Raw genomic sequence first — 20,937 nt, 5'->3', positions numbered from 1 at the left:
AAACGTGCCTGAATATTCATAATTCAAACACTTTCTTTCAAGGTCTCTGGTATTTTGATTTGTGTTGCTACCAGTATCGTTTGTGCATCTCTTTACAGCTATATGTCTTTCTGTGCAGAAAGCTTTAAAAATTCTGCAGCCTGCCATGCTCGAAGAGTTCCTTTGTGCAGTGGAAGGTTTTGGGGCTTTCTGCTCTGGATCCCAGCTCCAGGACTTGATGCTCCTCTCTGACTCAGTGAGAAATCAGTGGGAGGTATGACAGGAACTGCACACATAGTCTGTAATTGACTGACTGATCCAGTCATTTTTATTCAGAGTTAAATCTAATGTAAAGACCTGAACCAAATACCTAAATCATTCACAAGCACATGTAGATCTTTCTTACTTTGCATTATAATCAGTATCACTACCTAAAAGGGGATTATATTTATTCTAGTGTTAAAAGAAACAGACTACATCTCAGTTATAATGAAGTCATTCTGTGATATTCTTTTGGTTTGCTTTTTGGTCATAGGCATAAAACAGTGAATGTTTTTATATAGTGGAAAATAACATGTAATAATAGGTCAAATACGATCCAGTCATACAGGATTTGTTTTGGACTTTTCAAGAATCTTTTTGTGTGTGAGCGTCTTCACAAATTAATCTGATAAATTTGATATATTCTATTTTTTTCCTAAAAACTTTGGTTAAAATTTTTTCTGCTTGCTTTTGTCATGCACAGGATGCACGCAGAGAAATGGCTGCTTTTATTCCGATCTTGTGGTCAAAGATCAGAGAAGGGAAGCAGTCATTTTCTGTCGTGCAGTGTGAAACGCATACTAACACTGTCCACACTGACCAGACTGACGATGATTCTTTGCAGCAGCAGCAGGTACTTGTCTCTAACATAGTATTAACATGGGACTGTGCTGTGTTTGTATCTGCCTGGCAGATGGTCAAATTACTGTAGAAAGAAAGATTTGCCTTCAGCTTCTCAGGAGCTCATATTTCTCCCAGGCTGTCACTGAGGGAGCCGCATCTATTGAGGAACGTGTTGAATCCCTCAGAGAGCTGTGCGAAACACTGACGCCAAAGAAATCCTCCTGCCTCGCTACAGACCAGCTGAGCGAGTCAGATGAAGTAGAGGAAACACAACCAAGGGATGCTGCAGTCCCAGCTAACAGGTCTGAAAACGCTAACGTTAAGAAAGAAACAGAAATCAGAAATGTTCTTCAATGTGACCTTTTGTTAGATTTGCCTTTTTCTTTAATGGAAACTGTTTTAATCATTATTGTCAGACTTTTATTTCCTACATCTAGAAATAATTTTCAGTTTGATGCTCTGTTTGATTTGAAAACTACAAAGGCGAGGCCCTATTTTGCAGTTTCAAAGAAAGTGGCGCCATTTCTCCAACAATGTTCATGCCTATCGGCTTGGTAGTTTTCTTTGTAAGTTTGCTGAAAGTTAGACACGGGCAACACTGATGAAATTCCTCTGGGTTTCACAAAGGAAGCTCAGACTCAAAAGGAAGTTAAAATTGCAGGAAGAAGGTCTAATTTAGATTGTGAAAACTCTATTTGCCTAAATTAGACAGAACTTGATTAGAATCTTGTTGCGTTTGAACTTACCCTTAAATCATTTTTCAAGTTATTAGAATTGTGACTTGAATTCAAAGCGATTTACTTGAAGAAGACCGTTTCTTATTTACAATTGTCACTCTGTAATCCTTCCGGTCTATTAATCTTAATCAGATGTCTGTTTGAATGAGCGGTTCGAACTGGCTGCCCCTGACATCCCCCCGATAAACATTTCTTATCTCAGCAGGGGACGGCAGCCTGGGGGAGACGCCCCACTGAGCGCGACTGACGTGTCGGCCAACACACAGCCGAGCAACAATCTCCCACAGAAACAAAGCGATGACAGCCCACATGAAGACCTCGCGCCCGTTTCTCATGTTGTGTCAGTGCAGCCTCATGGTGATATCCTCAAACTGAAAGTTCAGGAAGTCCCAACAGAGAGTGAGGTCCACCTGACAAAAAACAGAGACGGCAGGTCAGAACAAAATCCAAAGCCTTCACTTCGAGCCAAAGAGCAGCTGCTGAAAGCCCGTCTACTGCACTACGCAGAGAGCAGTCAGCAAATCCAAACTCATGCACAGGTATGCTCAGATTACATCACTGATCTGCTTCAATTTTGTTTTTCTTCAGTTTCTCAATTCTATGTTTTGGTACTTTGTGAGCTCTGAGAATAAAACTAGTAATATGGAGTTATTGTTTTTTTATGCAATCAAGTCAAGATATTTAAATTCAAAAATTAAATCTAGGAACACAAAGATAAATGTTGAATTGCAAGAAAATTAGATTTGTTATTAAAATATTTATTCAAAAGTTTTGTTTAGGATGCTAATCAGAGTGGAATCTGAACTGAAAGATGTGAAAATTGGCCAGACTTGGTGGTGGGTCTATGGATTAGACAGCAGGAATGAAACAACACTGCAAATCTATGACTACTTTTTGTGTACAGATATCTTTTGTCATAGCAATAGCAAGACTGTATTTTAAATGATGACTATCTCCTTTTATTTGATCAGCCGCTAGCTTTAAATTGCGATTTTATAACTAATTCTAATATTCTACACGATTTACAACCACAAACCTCCCAAATTTGGGACTCTGTTATACAAAGAATTAGAGAAAAAGCCATAGTACATGAACATGATCCAGAACAGCAAGAGAAAAAGGATGGATGGGTATTTCAGTCATTCTGTGTTTTGTCCAGACTCTGACTAAGAAGAAACTGTGATGTGGTGTCCAGTGTTTTTGAATGTGGACAGTGCTAGCAGTGTGCCACCATGACTCAGACTCAGCTGGTGTATTCTTTTCTCCATGATTTTTCATAATTTGAAAACACCAAGAAAGAGAATCTTTGTATATAATGCTATATTTCATAGTGACAAAATGTTTATGCAGCTAATAGTACTGTATTAGAAAATCTATTGTATACCAATCCCAGCTCCAGGACTATGAACCTAGATTACAAAATTATATTTTACAGTCACAAAATTGCTCTAAATTACAGTAGGCACTATAAATGAACAGTTTCATTCTGGAAGAGCTTGCAGACATTAATATTTGAATATCTGACAGTTCATAAAAAATGCAGCAGACTACAGAGGTAAAACATTAATAACTCTATTAAATGTCATTTACTTTGTTCATTTAAAGAAACCTTCCTAGCCAGAAACCAATTCAGCAGTTTTATTGGCTGGACAAGGAAAAGCACCGGCTGCAGAGTGCTAATCCTTGGTAATTGGATAGGCTCACTGCTCCATCTTTTCCTCTTTTCTTTACTGGACTGTTACTATGCAACTCTCTCACCTCGCAGGCAGTTGTTAGGAGCAACACGGTGGAGACCAAGCAGGAAGCACAGTGGACCATCATCCCAGAGCCAGCTGCTCCATCTCAAAAAGAACATCCCTCTGAACAGGAAGTGCAGGAGAGGTATGCGTCACTATCCCACTTTATTACACATTGGTGTTGTTTTTAGAACTGACAGCTTGTAAAATACTAATATGCTAGTAAGATTTACTAGACGTCACTGATTTTGCATCATATTTACTTCCCAGTCAGTCTCAGAAATTTTAGTAATGAAACAATGTGTAAATCTCTCTCAAGTTATAGAAAGCTCTGCTCAGCATTTAAATCTCAGCTTCAGGAGAACAAGCTACTTTTGGAGTCATTTATCCCAGATCCAGTCTCTATCCTTGCCCTGCAGAACCAAAAGAAGCATCTACAGGCAAGTTTGAGCACTTACTTTTACCAGAATTCTCATTTTAAAGTCCTACTCTTACATATGTGTTCATTATTATGTCTTAACTGTGGTCTTCTACATACTAGAATGTTTTTACAATTGTTAAGCATGAATTTATTTGTAAGCTCTAACTTTTGGCTTAAAATATTATTGCTGTGATTGTTTCATAAACATGTTTCACCTCAACAGACCTTGAAAAAAGAGACAGAAGCACTTTGGTTTGATGTTGAGCTCCAGTATACCCAGTTTTCCCAGTTTGCCCAGCCGATGACCAGGGAGGAGGGTTGGAGTGAAGTGGAACGAGAGCAGGGGTATCTGAATCAGCAGTGGAGAGAACAACAAGTGTGCCTACAGACCAGGTGCAGCTACCCTCTTAAATAAAAAAATTAGCAATTTTAATGTGCGTTTCATACAGTTAGTGCTTTCCTTGCAAATATTAGACAATTTTAAATTAAAGTAGCTACTTTCTTGCCCATTTAAAGACTTACTTTAAGTTTATTTTACAGTAACAACACAGAGCATATGCAGAAATCGGGTGTTAATGTTGAAGCTAAAGAGATATAAAGCGACTACTACATGAAAACAGATATTATATGCATGTGTTTATATGTGCATGCACTCTACTAGGCTGCATGAACTGACATATGGTCTGTGGGACATATGGTTTGTTTGTGGAAGTATGCAGTTAGTGATAAGTTGCTCCATTTAGTTTAGTTTGTTCAGTGTTTACAGCGTTCTTGTTGAAAGACTGTTAAATGCTAACAGATTTACAGCAGTATTAGCATGTTTGACACAACGTTCTTAACTCATTCACTGCCATTGACGTCTATAGACGTCAATTGAAAAACTTACGTTGACTGCCATTGACGTCTATAGACGCCAATGGCAGTCAACGTAAGTTGAACTGAAGCCCACCAGCAGTAAAAGTAGACCTGCAAGGAGGTGCAGGGTTTGCGCACGTAAGGGATTGCGCAGTGAGACAAAAATGTGGTGCAAGTCTTGTTGTGTTTCACTGACAGCCATTTGAAAATGGCTGGCAGTGAATGAGTTAAGGTAGCCCTAATGGCAAGTTAGTGCAAACACAGTGGCTATACTACCTAGTACCACAACCACTATCACAAATTCCTTGGACTATTTCACAAAGGGCAAAATTTTTCAGTTTTGCTTCTGCTTTGTGTTTGGGTCAGAATGGCATCTCTGGAGAACATTGCTGACCTGATGAAGTCTGCAGATGACCAGAAGACGCTGATCACACAACAACTTAACCAGATAACCGGACAGCCTGTGGATATCTCTTCTCTGACTTTGGCTGATTCAACAATATTACATGATTTAAAGGTATAGGTTTAAAACCATGTGCTCAAACAATTAGTGCTTATGATATGAAGAGTATAATATTATTTTGAATCCCTGGTCTCTTGAATAGGAGATGGACAACAGGCTGCAGGCTGGAATGAGGATGCTAACAGAAAAAAGCACCAAAGAGGAAAGTCAGGGGCCAGAAGCCACATCCGCCTCATCCCTCTGCAGGGGCCTCCACAGTAGCATCCATCATTTCAAGCAGCTCAGACAGCAACTGGAGAAAGTTCAGTCAGCTGTTTGTGCTCTGGATCGCTTCCTGACCACAGTGAGAGAAGTCAAGACTGAGATCCAAACTGTGCTGGCAAACCAAGACCTGAGCAAGCAGAAACATGAGGCAGACTGGGAGCAGGAGAAACCTTCATTGGATGCAACAATGCAGAGGTTGCAGGCTGCTACTGAGCAATCTGATTCTGTGGACAGTAATTTAAAGGCAGTGGGGATTAGTCTGACCATGGATGGTGCACTTGCAACATGTCAGGATGTGGTGAAATGCATCACAGTACATGTTGTGGAGATGGAAAAATGGGGAGCAAAAGCTATAATTCTCCCAGAAAAACGGAACATACAGGACGACGAGAAATCTAAAACTGTGGAGACATGTCAGACAAAGTCTGGTAATGCTTCCCTACAGCAACAGGACATGCAAGAAGATCCCACTTCAAGTGAGCCAGATGAGGAGTCAGGTTTGGAGGCCAAAAGGCGTAAGCTGGAAGGAGAGACTCAAGTGGAGGAAGAGCACAAGACTCAAGCATGGAGACCTCGAGAAGATCTCCTAGAAACTAAAGACCAGAGACAAATGGGAAGAACCACCCAGGTTAAGAAAGACGGAGAAAAAATGGAGAATTTGGTTCGGAGGAGAGCAAACCTGTTAGCAACACTGAGGGAGACAAAGAAGGCAGCTGAGGAGCTGAGCCTGCAGGAGCCCACTCTGCCTGCTCTGCAACACAGGTACAACACCGAGCTGGTACAACAACGTACTTTTATTTTCTTTAATTTAAGTGGCGTATCAAAAATATCCAACATGATCCACACTACCAGAAAAACATCTAAACACTCATCAAAACAAACGCATCATCCCAAAGGTTTCCAATAATCTCTAAGTTATAATAATATCAGATTTTATGGTACACTAATGGGCAGATTAATATTGACTAACTTTTATACAAAGGTCAGCTTTTGCTATTTCTATAAGTAGCTGGAGGCTCCATACAATAATAACTCCTAAATTCTTTCAGAATGTCAGTAGCTTCTTCTCTCCATATCCTGTTTTGTTATCTGCAGGACACGTACCTTGACAGAGTTGGAAAGTCACCTCGCTGACCTCCTCTCTGAAGTGCAGTACGTACGAGGTGCATCGTCACGGTCAGAAATCCCTGATGAGAGTCAAAACAGAGAGGTGGAGGATCTCTGGGAGGAGGCAACAAAGGCTGTAACTCAAAAGTAAAATCCAGCGTAGTGTGTGGTTATTAACGTTTGTAACTTTGATTGTTTCTGCAGCTCTTTCGTAGTTGTGTTACTCTGCTGAGCTTTTCTGTGTTGTGTTATGGGTCACATACAGACTGGAGCAGTGTGGTGTCCTAACAGAGCTGCTGAAGAGGTTTCAGAGCATTCGTGGTAAGCTGAGCGCGACACTGCAGCGAGCAGAAAGCGCTGTGAGTGAAAAAACCTCCTACATGGGGAAAGAAAAACTGCAGAGACTACACACTAAGGTAAGTCACACTGTTAAGCTTGACTAATGAACACAAAGATATCACAGCATTGACTTTTCTCTTTGTGCTGAAAACTTATCATTTAGGCATAATCCATATTTTTGTGTGTCTGTGGTTTTAAAGGTCCAGGAAACAAAAGCAGAGCTGAACAGCCTTGGAGATGGTATAGAGGAGGTCCGCAGTGTCTGCAGACAGCTTCACACTCACCTACGGCAGATACCAGAATGCACATGCATCCCATTTGAGAGCGAAGCTGATGCTGTCATGGATCACTGGCTGGATGTAAGCTTATCCACTTTACACTGTTAACTTTGTCTTTTAAAAAAAATTAGTTTTGTCTTTTTTTTTTTGCATGTTTTGTTTTAAAAAGATTTATTTTCCATAACTTTGGAGGTTTGACTTATTCTTTTTGTGATATGAAAGTTATTTTTTAACTCCAGTGATATCACATTCAATCTGTTGCATTCTCCAAGAAGAGCTGGTGATGTGAGGATGTAACTGTAAAAGCAATCTAAGGGAAAAGAGGATACTAAGAGGCAGAACCTGGTGCAAAATGATCGCTTTTCAGAAACGAGAGGGCAGCTGTTTCTAACAAGATAAAAAATAGCAAAGCTACAGCAAAACACAAAAGCGCTTGTTTAACCTTTGTGCTTGATTATTTGACATTGTAATTGAAATAATAGGTTTTTGTAATAATATACATTAACCTGACTACACCCAATTTCCTATTATTTCCTATTATTTTCGAATGTTGCTGATCTTAAATGAGATAGATAAAGATGCATATTATTGTAGGTCTAGGTTGTTAACTTTGCTGATATTTAACTTATTTGCAGTTATCAGAAAGAACAGAGTCCTGCCTTGAAAACCTACATCTAGCCTTGACTCTGTGGGACGGGGTCCTTCAGCAGGGGTCAGAAGTGGAGCGCTGGACCAGCGATAAAGTAGCTGTGTTTGCTCAGTGCCCGTCCTTTCAGTGTGAGGATGACATCAAGACACTACAGGTAAAACGGAGCTCTTGTGTATCATTCAGTTATGTTATGATCTCAAAGTTAAACTATAATGATGTTTACCTCACTCGCACTGTTACCAGAATGAGATTGTGCTTCAAGAGGAAAGTATACAGCATTTCCACCGTAGAGCCACTGAGATTCAGACACTGCTTCAGAGCGCAGAGTCCCCTCCGGAGCTTCAGGTAGGCATTGTTCCTCTGGTGTTATTTTCTTTATTTAGACAGAAATAAAGACAAACACAGTAGCTTTGGTTTTTTGTTTCACTTCCAGAAATATTTGACTGTGTAAAATGTAGACAAAATGCAACACCTTATCTTTTTTCACACAAAGAAAACACATCAAATGTTTAAATAAGGAACACATCTAAAAATAAGTTGTGATGGGGCAAAAGAAGGTTGGAAAAGTTAAAGAAGAGGGGATCCTACACAATGGTGAACATGGCCCTGTCACAACTTTTTTTCAGATGTGGTTTGATGACCATTAGAATAAGACCTGATTTTTCCAAGCGTAGCCTTAGAACGTTGTATAGACAGAGGTAACCCTCACTAATCTCTGATGCACACCCAGTCTCTTTACTGCGGAGGCAGGCCTGAAATATGACAGAAAACTCTCAGTTTCAAAAAGAGAAACAAGGGTTACCCCCCAGTAGGCATCCAGGCAGGAAAGAGTTAAACATTTGATGTGTTTTCTATGTTTTCATATGATCTACTTTGAATGAAATATGTCCCAAGTTTTGTTTGAAATTGTGAACTTATTTCCTGCTTGAATCTAGATTACATTTTCAGTTGTTTAGTCATTTTCACTATTACAAAGGGTTTTTTGCTCATCAGTTCTGATTCATTTTGATTTGTCAAGGTGGTAGGAACCCAGATGAGGAAGAAGATAGAGCAGTTGAAGGAGCTCGTTTCTGAAGCTGAGGATGTTTACAAGCAGATGGTGATTACTAAAGGGCAAATCACTGGGAGGATGGAAGAGTGTTTCAACTCCCTGCAGAAGATTGAAAACTCCCTCCTTACTCTTTGTGGTCCTGATGTTGCAGACGTGCTTGCAAAACTTAAGGTAAGGGCTTAAATAAGACATATGAAATAATGAAAACACATAAAACACACCAATAGATACAAGATAATATCAAATTAGCATTGTCTTTTATCTGTTGCAGGAGTTGTGTCAGCAGCTCCAGTCCCAGGATGAGCAGGCAGAGAGCTTGTTGGAGGACGTGCATGTCTTGGCCTCTATTACAGGTCCAGATAGCTTACAGAGTCTATCCGTGGAAGGGATCCAGCTACAGGAAAAAGTCAGAAAGACCCATCAGCTCTTCTCTGAAGTAGAAGAACAGACTGAGAGGAATATGCGTGATCTGGACAGGTAATAGACATCACATACAGAACAGTGTTGCGGTGCATCTGTGTTGTGTAATGTGTACAGATACATGCATCTACAATGAAAAGGAAATTGAAGCCTCCACTCATTAATGTGGCATGTAAGCAAACTTAAGAGAGCTGCTGGGCAGGAATTTTTGTCTAACACGTGCTTGGTGACTTGACAATTTGTCATCATGGAATTGTCATAGGGCAGCACGGTGGCACGGTGGTTAGCACTGTTGCCGCACAGCAAGAAGGTCCTGAGTTCAATTCCAACATCAGGCCGGGGTCTTTCTGTGTGAAGTTTGCATGTTCTCCCCGTGTTTGCCGGAGTTCCCTCTGGGTACTCCGGCTTCCTCCCACCGTCCAAAGACATGCAGCTTGTGGGGATAGGTTAATTGGATAATCCAAATTGTCACTAGGTGTGAATGTGCGAATGGTTGTCTGTCCCTGTGTGTTGGCCCTGCAACAGACTGGCGACCTGTCCAGGGTGTACCCTGCCTCTCGCCCTATGACAGCTGGGATAGGCTCCAGCGCCCCCCGCGATCCTGAAAAGGATAAGCGGAAGCGAATGGATGGATGGAATTGTCATAAAGAAAACAGGAAATAAATTATATTAGGAAGTTTGTTTAAGAGTAATATTGTTGTGCCAAACATTTTGAAAACAGTGCATGCTTGTGCAGTGTTGTGCAATAATCTTGAGTCACTTTTCAAGACTTTCAAAGTTTTACTTTAGACATTGGCTGCTTTTCAATCCTTGTGCCTGAAAATTTCCAGAGGAAGTTTTTTATTGCTGTTATTATGCCAACAATGACCTACGTCTCAGACCAGAAGATAAAATGATCATCATTTGGCCTCAGTTTGTTTTCCTATTATTACTAAGGTTCGATCTTTTGGGGGATTTAGAAACAAAACAAAAAAAATTAATCGCTCATCAGAGTCATCCTTGAAACTTACCATCCAGTCAAATTTGCTCTTACTCTGTACGTAAAACAGCTGTAAGCAGAAAAAGTCTTACAGAGTCACAGTGCTTAAACCAAAGAGAAGAAAGACATCAAAACAGGTTCGTCTGGTTTCCTGAGTCAGTCATGAATTATGTGGCAGAACCATTTTTTCACTGTAATGTCGTTTGAACGTATAGCATTGAGCATTGAGCAAATTAATGTGTTTGTGGTATGCACATGGGACGTATTTATGCTGTTTGTGTGTTTCAGGCTGCAAATAGAGAGGGACCATCTGGAGCAGTGGCTTCATGCTGCTGAGGAAAAAACAGCAAAGGAAGAGGATCAAAGTCTTCTGGAAGAAGAAGCGCTTCAACAAAGGTAAACCTTTCTCCTGAAGGTGTGTCACTCTCAATGTAGATTTGCAACAACTTGTATGTGTTCATGGCCCGTATATACTGCCTGATAACATATAGTATATGTATACTTTGCAGTATAATTGAAAATATGCTTTAAACATTTACCTGACTGTTTTATTTTTTTATTTACAACAATACATATGAGCAGTATTGATATTATTGTTGAAGTATTCCAATGTATTTTAAATTCACACATATTTTAATATGTTGGAGGTTCCTGATTACAAATAAAGATATGGAGGCTGATGTGTTTACTTTAGACTTTTGAAGGATGGAAAGTGACAGTGCTGCCAGTGCTACATATCAGGCAGAAATGTGAAAACGTGAGAATAGCAGAGTGACATTAAAGACAAACAAACCTAAAAAAAACATGCAAGTGTTCAGTGCTGTGATTTTGACTAATGCTCACCAAAGTGTCAGGAATCTTGGAAACTGTGTATTGTTTTGTCAGGTGACTCATTCTTTACTCCATGTGTGTTTTAATTACGCAAAGGTCTGTTATATTGTAGATAAAAAGCACTTGTTTTACATATATTTTATATTCGAGCTGGAGTAAATTTTTTAATTTAAAAAATGCAATGATGTAATGCTGATGAACTACTATCACTTTTATTTTTTATCAGCTTAATATCACACACAGAAGTCCACACAGTAGTATCTACCACTTCAGTGTGCTTTGACTCTAGCATGGAAACATTAGATTTGACCCCATTATTAGCATTTACAGCTTTGATTTCTCTGCAGGGTGAGGACAGAGCTCCTCAGTCAGCTTGTGTCATCTTTACAAAGAAGCAACCTTCAGCAGCTGGCGGTGGTGGAGAACAGTAAAAAACTGTTGGAACGATACAACAACTCACACATTAAAATACAAGGTGACTGTAAGGAGACGCATTCCTCTCTGAGGGAGGAAATCGAGGTGTTTCAGGCTTTATTCAAGTCCACACAATCATGGATCAGTGATCTGAGACAAGCTGTAGACTCTCCACTTGCTGAAAGCCCCTGGATTCAGACTCCATTAGAGCAAAAACTTCACTGTGCTCAAGTAAGAAAATGTTGCCTGCACATACTAAGATACTCAGTTTCACTATGTCATTTAGATCACAGATTTTATTTAGCGCATTTTATAAGAAAGTATGCTCTGTATCATACATACATGCATGTGCTAAGTACCTGTGTGGAGAGGTGACAGAAAGGCTTGATTGCTTGTGGAATATTGAACAACAAATCTTCTTACTCTCATATAAGTGATTGTGACGTGGGTGTGCCTACAGTTGTGTGTAATGTCACATGAGGGCGTGATGTAGGTGCTTTCTTTTTCTCTACATTTGTTCCAACTTGTTCAAAACTAAGGAGTGTACATTTGCTGTGCAGAGCTGATGTTAGATTCAGGGAACTTTCTGGAATCTATATGTGTGTCTCAAAGCTGACAGTATCTGTCATACAGGCAGAATCCTGGAGATTTTTTATAACTGCTTTTTTGTTTTACTAAGGTTATATACTGACTTGTAAACCCTACAAAATCCATTGCAGGCAGTGTTGAGTGCCGAGTTAGAGGGGGAGGCTCGCCTGGAAGAGCTCAGAGTTACTGGAGATGGTCTGTGCCACAGGGTGTTGAATGAAGATGACCTGAAGAGGGAAGTTCAGGACACTGTTCAGAGAGCAGAGGAGAAGTGGCGGGAGACTTTGCAGTCAGTTGAACCGTATTACAGGTGAGTGAGGTAGAGCGGGTCATCTACTGATCAGAAGGTTGGTGGTTCGATCCTCCAATCTGCATGCCAAATATCCTTGGGAAAGATGCTAACCCCAAGTTGCTCTCTGATGCATCTATTAGAATATAAATGCGTATGAATGTTACCTAGAAAGCACCTAAAAGCATAGAAGAAAGTGCTTGTGTGAAAGGGTCATGTGGCATGTTGTATAAAGTGCTTCGAGTGCTGAGGGAGAGTAGAAAAGCACCATAATAGACTCAGTCCGTTTAAAACAGGTGGACCTTTCCTGAATCTAATATCTAATGAAACTAAGCAGTAAAATTATTACACATTACATAATAACAGCTATAAATCCTGGGATTTAACTAAATAATTTTCATGGTCCAGTTTTAGTCAGAAATGGTTCTAATCTCTTGTTCTTATTGTTCTTAAGCGCTCTAAAAGCTGATCCAGAGGTCACTTGTTTTTACCTGGACCAAAGGAGGGAGCTTTGCCACAAAGTGGAAGTGCTGCAGCGCCAAAAAGATCAGCTTCCCACTTTATTTCCCTGTCCTGGCACAGCTGAGCGTAAACAAGGATGCCGTCTTGCCCTTCAACTGCAGGAGGAAACTGAATCCTTGCAGTTAATGCTTAGCAGCCTGTCTAAGAGGAGAAATGAGCTGATTGAGCAAACCAGAGACAGCATCTGGAAAGATTCTTCCTGGGATCTGCTTTACACCCACTGGTCAGCACTGATGGCAGAACTAAAGGTAAAATTACACTTATAATAGTTAACTGATGTCTATTCAACAATGTCTCTGAGCTAACACTATTTGCACATTGTTAGGTGGTAACGATGTGGTAAGATCACAAGATAAATTTTTTGTCACAGTGTTTGTAGTTTTGCCACTGCAGTGGAGTTTAAATTAAAAAAAAAATCATAAAAACAATCAATGAGTTTCCACTTTAAAACCAAAAGTTCAGGGGGGAAAATCATATTATTTGGGATTTGCAGCCAATTTTATATACAGTGCTCTATGTGTTAGAGGCTGAAGAATAATTAGAAAAGCAAACAGAAGCGCCTGAAGTCTAGAACTCACCAAATGCTGTTTCCTCCAATAAAATGCTCTTCCTGTTTACTGCTGCCACTCTCAGCTGTTGCTTGTTTGTGGGTCTTTCTGCCTTCTGTCTTATCTGGTGGCTGACTTGGCCATTGAAGAATATCCAATTCCTTGCCCTTGAGAAACTCTTTTGTTGCTTTTGCTGTATGCTTTGGATCATTGTCAATTTGCGCTGTGAAACTGTGTCTGATCAGTTTTGCAGCATTTGTCTGAATCTGAGCAGAGAGTATACTCATGTACAGTTCACAATCCATCCTAATGCTTCTATCATCAGTCACATCATCAATAAACACTAGTGCCCTGGTTCCACTGCCAGCCCATGCTATAACGCCCCCTTCACCATCAGACCAGAGATAATGTGGTATGCTTCAGATCACGAGCTGTTTCTCTCCTCCATACTTTCCTCTTTGTGTCACTCTGGTACAACTTAATCTTGCATTCATCTGTCCAAAAAAAATTGTTTTCAGGACTGTTCTGTCTCTTTTAGATGATTTCTGGCAAAGTCTAATCTGGTCTTCCTACTATTGATGTTCTTCAGTGTAACCAGTCCTTTGCCCTTTGCTGTAAACCCTCTGCATTTCCATTCATGCAGGCAGGTTTTACTGGTTGACAATGATATGTCTTTCTTCTTGATTGTGTTGTTGACTTGATTTGAAGATGTTGACAGTAATTCTGTCATCATGTACTTGAGTTTTCTTACGTGGTGTTTCAGGACTTTTGGTGTGGCTGAGCTGGTCAGTGCATTCATTCTTTTTAAGAATTTACCAGCTTCTACAGTTTTTGCTGTCTCTCTAATAGGTTTATTTTGGTTTTTCTGCATAATAATGACCTCCTTCACTCGTGCTGACATCTCTTTGAAGATGAAAGAAAAGAAAGCTATAAAACTGAAAGTCAATATTTTGAATGTATTTCAGATATTACGTCTGCTGCTACAGCTGAAAGTCTGAATAAAATCTTGGCTGTTTGATTAAAAATCACCTACAAGAACTGTCTTTGTGCAGCGAATTATGGACCTAACTTTATTTCTCAGAGTTCAGAGTAAAGAGTTTTATTTGTTTACTTATTTTTTCTTTTTTAAATTCTATGCTCTTGTAGTATAATATAACATGATAGGGATAAATTAAATGTACATTAGCATCATTCATTCATTTCTTATTTTCCTTGTGTGATAGACAGTGTTACCAGGGGTTGCTCATTTCCTTTGGGCCAGGACTCTGGCATTAAAGTCACAATACATACAGCAGCAGGTTGTGTTTCATCCACTTTATCATAATGTGATATGAACACTTTTGGAGCATGACGTGTGGTCAGTTAATGGGTTGTGTTTCAGTCTATTTGTGTGTAAGCCTTCTGAGTGTGGCTTGTTTTACCTCTATCATCCACAGGGAGTGTGTTCCCGCCTTGAGGAAGGTGCGAGTAACGAGGAACAATTTGGCCACTTGCTGCAGCGCTGTTGCCACAAATTGATGTCCCTACAGGAAAGGATATCAGCCTGTCAAGGCCAGAAAGAAAACTCAGCAGGAACAAACACTGACATAGCAGCTCTGGAGGTGAGATGCATTAAGTAAACAGACCAGATGAGCTGTGTACAAGCTCTTACATTAAAAAAAAATCATTGTTTAACAATATTAAAAAATAATTTACACTGAAGAAATGTTGGATATGCAAAAATGTAATCATCTATCAGGGGTTTCTCCTATAGTCACTGTTTTTGGGGTTTTTTTGTCACTGTTTTTAGGTTTTGCTACAAGAAGTAACTGGCACTGAAAAAGATCTTCTTCAGCTTGTAACTCTCAAGGACTCCATCACAGTTAGTTTAGCAGCTGAGGCCCAAATAAGTCTCACCCAACAAGTCAGCAACCTTCAAAACCACAAGAGGGCACTAGAGAGTAAAATCAGAGAGACTCTGGCACAGCTTCAAGTGAACAGTGATGAAAGCATTCAGCGAGTTAAAAAAGAAGCCTTGTATGTGCAGACAGCTCTTAAAGACCTGGCTGAAGGTGTCTGCAATCTTTCCAATACCCATGAAGCTTTGCCTGATATCAGCCAGCTGAAACAACAGTGGTGTATGATACAGGTAACATGAACATATACTTCAAAATGTTGATATATATCTGAAAAATAAAAATTGGAAAAAGACAGCTCACAATATTTAAACAGAAGGACTTGTGTGTCTCTCAGAGCTGTGATAGCAGCCTGACAGAGCTGGCAGCAAGAGCTGAAGACCTGCAGAGGGCCAGAGAGTCGACCAGCACACAGGAAGCCCTTCCTGCAGATATCATTTTGACTGTCAGTGCCATTTCTGAAGACCTTGGCAGGTGCTTTACTTCATTCTAAAATGGAATAATTAATCATTCCTGTATTTATTCATCTTATCAACTGAATATGCAGTGCTAATTGTGAGAAATGATTTGTTAACTTTGACTTTTAGAAATTTCTGGGGATTTTAAGACTGCTCTCAAAGTAAAATGAAGATGAAAATATTAATTTAGTATCAAGAAAACAATTAAAGTGGCCTACCAACAGATAACAAGAAAAGACTTGTGCGAAACTTGCACTATTTGAAGCAGAACGTAACTTGGGTTGATGGTGAACATGACTTAGTTCATCATCAGTATTGTTGCAGTGAAGATATATGAGGGTTTACATATCCTCTGAATATGTGAGGGAATATGAGGGTTATTTTGAAAATGCACTCGTTCTAAATACTGTACGGCTCATTCACTGCTTGTGGTCTCGCTCCAGCCTCAGGTCTGTTTTTTTGCAAAAGAAGCAGGATTTTGCAGAAAACACTGCAAACAGAGTGAGAGAGCTCACCAACCAGATGCAAGAGTGGTGCCAAAGAGTACAAGCTGAACCATCAACGCATAGCCAGGTAAAGCTCAGCGTGTTCAGTATTTTTTTCTGATACATGGAATAAATAAATAAATAAATTAATTAATTAATAAACAAAAGTTTCAAAACAAATGTAAGCTTTGGTTCATATGCACAGGTAAACCTTTTGTTGTCTGCCTTTTGTTTTTTAAAATCTGCAAATGAATGCCTGAGTGAGTAGCCAAAAGTATTCACTCACCCATCCAAATCATTGAATTCAGGTGTTCCATTCACTTCTAAAGGTATATAAAATCAAGCACCAAGGCATGCGGATTGCTTCTACAAACATTTGTAAAAGAATGGTTTGCTCTCAGGAGCTCAGTGAATTTCAGCATGGTACTGTGACAGAATGCAACATGTATAGTCTTGAAATTTCCACAATACTAAATATTCCAGTTATCTGTTCATGGTGTAACAAAGATGAAGTGATTGGGAATGACAGCAACTCATCCACAAAGTAGTAGGACACGTAATATCCTCGAACGAAATTAGCAGATGCTGCATAGTGCGCAGAGATCGCTAGCTTTCTGCAGGGTCAATCCTAAAGACCTTTAAACTTCATGTGGCCTTTGGATTAGCTCAAGAACATCCTTACATCAGCCTTACATCACCAAGCACAATGTAAAGGGTCAGATGCAGTGGTGTAAAGCATGCCGCAACTGGGCTCTAGAGCAGTGGAGACATGGAGAGAGTGATTGGTGGACGGAGGATTGTGGTGTGGAGTTGTTTTTCAGAAGTTGGGCTCGGCTTCTTAGTTCCAATGAAAGGAACTCTTACTACTTAGGAATACCAAGATATTTTGGGCAATTTAATGCTCCTAACCTTGTAGGAACAGTTTGGGGATGGGCCCTTCCTGTTCCAACATGTCTACATGGTCCATAAAGACATGGATGAGCAAGTCTGACATGGAAGAACTGGCCTGTACAGAATCATGGCTTCAACCCGATAGAACACGTTTGCGATGAATTAGAGCAGAGACGGCAAGCCAGGGCTTCTCATCTAACATCAGTGTTGACCATCACCTTGGTCAAAAATGTATATGTATAGAACCTATATGTGTTAACACGCCTTCTTTGCCACATATGCACCCTCTTGTATTCAGAGAGTCATGCATGGTGAAGAATGTGAAAAACACTTGAATATTTCTGTATAAATGTTATGTTTGTCTAAACGAACAGTTTGTCTGCACTCTCCATCTCAGCAAATCTCCCTGCAATATCTCCCCACAATACCGACACTTTATTACAGCTGTAATATAACAGGACATGGTTGGGCTGTTTGACCACTGTATTGAAGCTGCTGTATTCTCCCTGCTGTGTATTTACAGTGCACCTGTCATAATTGATATTTCATGTCATCTTTCGTTTCTCTAGCATCAGTAAAGTGTCTCCTTAAATGATAGTGTATTATAACTGAACCGGATCAGTACATCTTCTGTCATATGGATTAGGGGATAAGCATATTGGGAAATACAAAAGTAATTCAGGTGGAAAAAACACCTTGACTTGTCGCTTGTTGTTGACACAGAAGCAAAATTACAGTGAGTGAGATCTCCCGTGGTGAGGTTAAGCAGTCTTAAAAGGCACACTGTGACCTCAAACCAAAACAATCGGGATCAATAAGAGTTTACAGTTAGATAAGATACGAATCTTGATTAAACCAGATGTTTTTGCAGTGCGTGGTTTCTGTTTTACCCTTCTTTTTTTTTAGCTTGTGTATCTGTCTGTGCTGTCACAGGGAGCTCTGGATGAAGGTTTGCAGCTTCAACAAGCACTTTATAATGTACTCTCAGAGCAAGATTTTCTACTTAATTGCCTGGGAACAAATGTGGCACAGGAATTGGAGAAAAATGCTTCAGGTGCACTCACTGAAAGCCAGTCTGCACTTGAAACCCAATCTAAACACCTGGTGAGTGTCTCCCTTGTCATAGAAATGTACAGTTTGGTGAATTTATGGCCATAACATTACTATTGTTTTTAATATTGTTTATTTCAAAGGTCATTCGCGTTCATGGCAATGTGCAACTGGAAAACAAAGATTTGCCAAGCAGAAGTGAACAAGACAGTCTAAGAAATGAAAGTGGAGCACCTCATTTGGCATCAAGTGATAAAACTACAGCAGTGGGTCTTACAGCTTCGCCTTTCTCTTGTGCACCACACAGCCAGGAAAACTCTGAAACTAATCAGAATGACAACAAAAGTCAAACCAAAGGCACCAAACTTCATACAGAAGTATCAGGAGGTTCAAATGTGGAAGCCGATGCCACAAAACAAGAACAAGCAGCCGTGGTAAAAACTGAAGATGATGCCTTAGCCACATGTTCAGAAACTCCCAATGTTTTAAAGACCCAGCTAGAATCTCGCCACTTAACACCACAAGAATTACACTTGAAGTCTTATCTTGGGTTAAAAGATAATCGTGCACTCAGGGCACTTTCTGGAAATGACAGAGGGGCATTAGTGCCAGACTCACATCCTACGCTTAACAAAAGCTTAATAGCTCAGGAAGAAAACACACCATTGCAGAGTGACACCACCTTCACCGCTGTCTCAGAATTCTCAGCTGTAGGTGCAGACAACACTAAAGCAATCGATTCAGCACACTGTGTCACATCCTTGATAGAATTACCACCAACAAAGCCAGACAACTTCCCCACTACTGCCTCTGAACATACTGTGTCTAATCATCTAGAACCACAATTGGAGACATTCAAGGCAAATACAAATGCTCAGGGAAAACACTGTAAGGACGATGGTGTCGTGTTCACTGTTGTATTGGATATGGACCCACAGGACATACAGCAAAGGGACAATTCTGGTTTATGCTCCCAGGAAGCGAGGTTCTCGGATGAAAAAAACACACAATATTCAGGTACAGGATTCCCAGAGATGAAAACTGAAGTCTTTATGACGTCAAACAGTCAGGAATCAGACAAAGGATTGCAACAGTGCACATTTGAAGCACAATCAGAGACTTGTGAGGCAGCCGCCGATGTGCAAGAAAAGGAGAATTTCTCTAAATGTGTCAAAAGTAGCCCAGCAAAGGTATTTACCATAGTGTTAGACATTGAGCCGCAGCCATTCGACACGCAGAAACGTGAAAAAGCCAACAGCCCTGATTTACTCGGATATTCACAGGAAACACAGTTTTCTAATGCTAGGCCTGCAGAGGTTTCCAGCAGAGCATTTCCTCAGAATAAGTCAGGGCACTTTACCACATTAATTAGTGCTGGATCAGATGAGGTTATCTTCCCAAACTCTTGTACAAGTCCTGAATCAAACCCCTCGGTGTTAGTGAATACAGTTTTGGAAGAAGCAAACTGTTCAAGTGCCAAATTACCATGCAGAGAAAACCACAAAACCCATGGTTTAAAGCTTAACAAGGTGTCGAAATCCTCTAAATCATGTTGCGCTGTTGCTGAATGTCAGCATGCTGGTGCACAGACAGCAGAAACAACATTTCCAGATGTCAAATTAGAGGAGACAACAGATTTCTGTGACTCTGGGGAGCAAACAGAGAGCACAGTGGATGATTCTGTGGAAAGTGGGGAGGCCTTAAATGGCACACATATATTTGCTTCTGGCAAGAAACAAGTGACACCTGATACCACTGTATGTAACACAGAAGCAGCATATGAGGAGGTGCCAAAGGGAGAAAACACAGAGGAAGCAAATGAATTTGAAAGCACAGAATGTAAAGTTTCAGAATTGCCAGTAAAACGAGACATTGCTTCGCTTCCAAAAGACAAAAATGAGGGGAAGTTGCCTGCAGCACTAGAGGACATGGGAGTAACACAGGAACAGGTAGGTGCCATTTGAAAATTTTACTGACTGGATTTTTCCTCACAGTTCTGCTCTTTCCAGACTTAATATGTCTAAGAAGCTAGGCAATCGACATATATATATATATATATATATATATATATATATATATATATATATATATATATATATATATATATATATATATATATATATATATATATATATACATATATATATATATATATATATATATTCTAACAGACAGGCATTAAAAGCCATTATGTTTTTCTAATTTTTTTTTCACTTATCATCATCAGTGGTAATTTGGTTAGATGCTGTAATTCTGGCATAGCAGGTGGTAAACCAGCAGGTGGCTGGAAAGACTGGAACTCCCCCTGTTTGCAGTTAGAAGGCGTCAGTGACTGTAAATACCTGTAAATAAATTCAGAGCTGCTTAATGCTGTGATCTGTAAGCTGACAGTCTCTGGAACTTTCCATAAAAAGTGTTAATTTGCATTTGAACTTCCTGATGATGAATAACCCAAACTTTCTAGGTGATTCATCTGTACCTTTTTTCTAAAATTACATGAAGCTTGTTTGACATTTAACAACCATTGTTATTTCCCTATGTTACCTTAACGCTAGAGAATATGTGTGTGGGAGAGAGAAGCTGTGTTTCTGACATTTTGCAACTGTGAAGTTATCAAAAAAGTTTGTCCTAAATTTAGTGGGAATTTGTGTTCTTTAAATACATTTTTTCTTTTCACACTTTCCATTCAAATGCCACCATTTTGCTCAAATCCCTTCAAACTTCTTTATGGGAAATTCACAGTGAAACGAATAAACTGGCTGTCACTGTGTTTTACACAAACTAAAGTTATGCAGCATGCAAG

At 39.8% G+C, this 20,937-nt stretch overlaps 1 protein-coding gene across 1 annotated transcript in view; it reads left to right on the top strand.

The window, feature by feature from the left end:
• syne2a (spectrin repeat containing, nuclear envelope 2a) overlaps window positions 1–20,937 on the top strand; it is an 88,352-nt gene that overhangs the window by 11,159 nt on the left and 56,256 nt on the right. Inside the window, exons 24-49 of the mRNA XM_085383119.1 lie at window positions 119–253; window positions 725–874; window positions 1,000–1,166; window positions 1,804–2,140; window positions 3,367–3,482; window positions 3,657–3,777; window positions 3,982–4,151; window positions 4,980–5,130; window positions 5,219–6,102; window positions 6,436–6,594; window positions 6,713–6,863; window positions 6,987–7,145; window positions 7,700–7,867; window positions 7,957–8,058; window positions 8,732–8,935; window positions 9,036–9,241; window positions 10,452–10,559; window positions 11,342–11,639; window positions 12,128–12,306; window positions 12,740–13,055; window positions 14,792–14,956; window positions 15,145–15,483; window positions 15,588–15,724; window positions 16,152–16,281; window positions 18,018–18,188; window positions 18,278–20,083. Coding sequence (XP_085239245.1) covers window positions 119–253; window positions 725–874; window positions 1,000–1,166; window positions 1,804–2,140; window positions 3,367–3,482; window positions 3,657–3,777; window positions 3,982–4,151; window positions 4,980–5,130; window positions 5,219–6,102; window positions 6,436–6,594; window positions 6,713–6,863; window positions 6,987–7,145; window positions 7,700–7,867; window positions 7,957–8,058; window positions 8,732–8,935; window positions 9,036–9,241; window positions 10,452–10,559; window positions 11,342–11,639; window positions 12,128–12,306; window positions 12,740–13,055; window positions 14,792–14,956; window positions 15,145–15,483; window positions 15,588–15,724; window positions 16,152–16,281; window positions 18,018–18,188; window positions 18,278–20,083 — 7,029 coding nt within the window. The remainder of the gene's footprint in view (window positions 1–118; window positions 254–724; window positions 875–999; window positions 1,167–1,803; window positions 2,141–3,366; window positions 3,483–3,656; window positions 3,778–3,981; window positions 4,152–4,979; window positions 5,131–5,218; window positions 6,103–6,435; window positions 6,595–6,712; window positions 6,864–6,986; window positions 7,146–7,699; window positions 7,868–7,956; window positions 8,059–8,731; window positions 8,936–9,035; window positions 9,242–10,451; window positions 10,560–11,341; window positions 11,640–12,127; window positions 12,307–12,739; window positions 13,056–14,791; window positions 14,957–15,144; window positions 15,484–15,587; window positions 15,725–16,151; window positions 16,282–18,017; window positions 18,189–18,277; window positions 20,084–20,937) is intronic.

Source organism: Rhamphochromis longiceps, linkage group LG15, assembly GCF_057381845.1.
Source record: "Rhamphochromis longiceps isolate RC_006_pf linkage group LG15, R_longiceps_female_GT1.1, whole genome shotgun sequence".
NCBI lineage: Eukaryota > Metazoa > Chordata > Actinopteri > Cichliformes > Cichlidae > Rhamphochromis > Rhamphochromis longiceps.
This window is presented reverse-complemented; position numbering and strand designations above follow the sequence as displayed.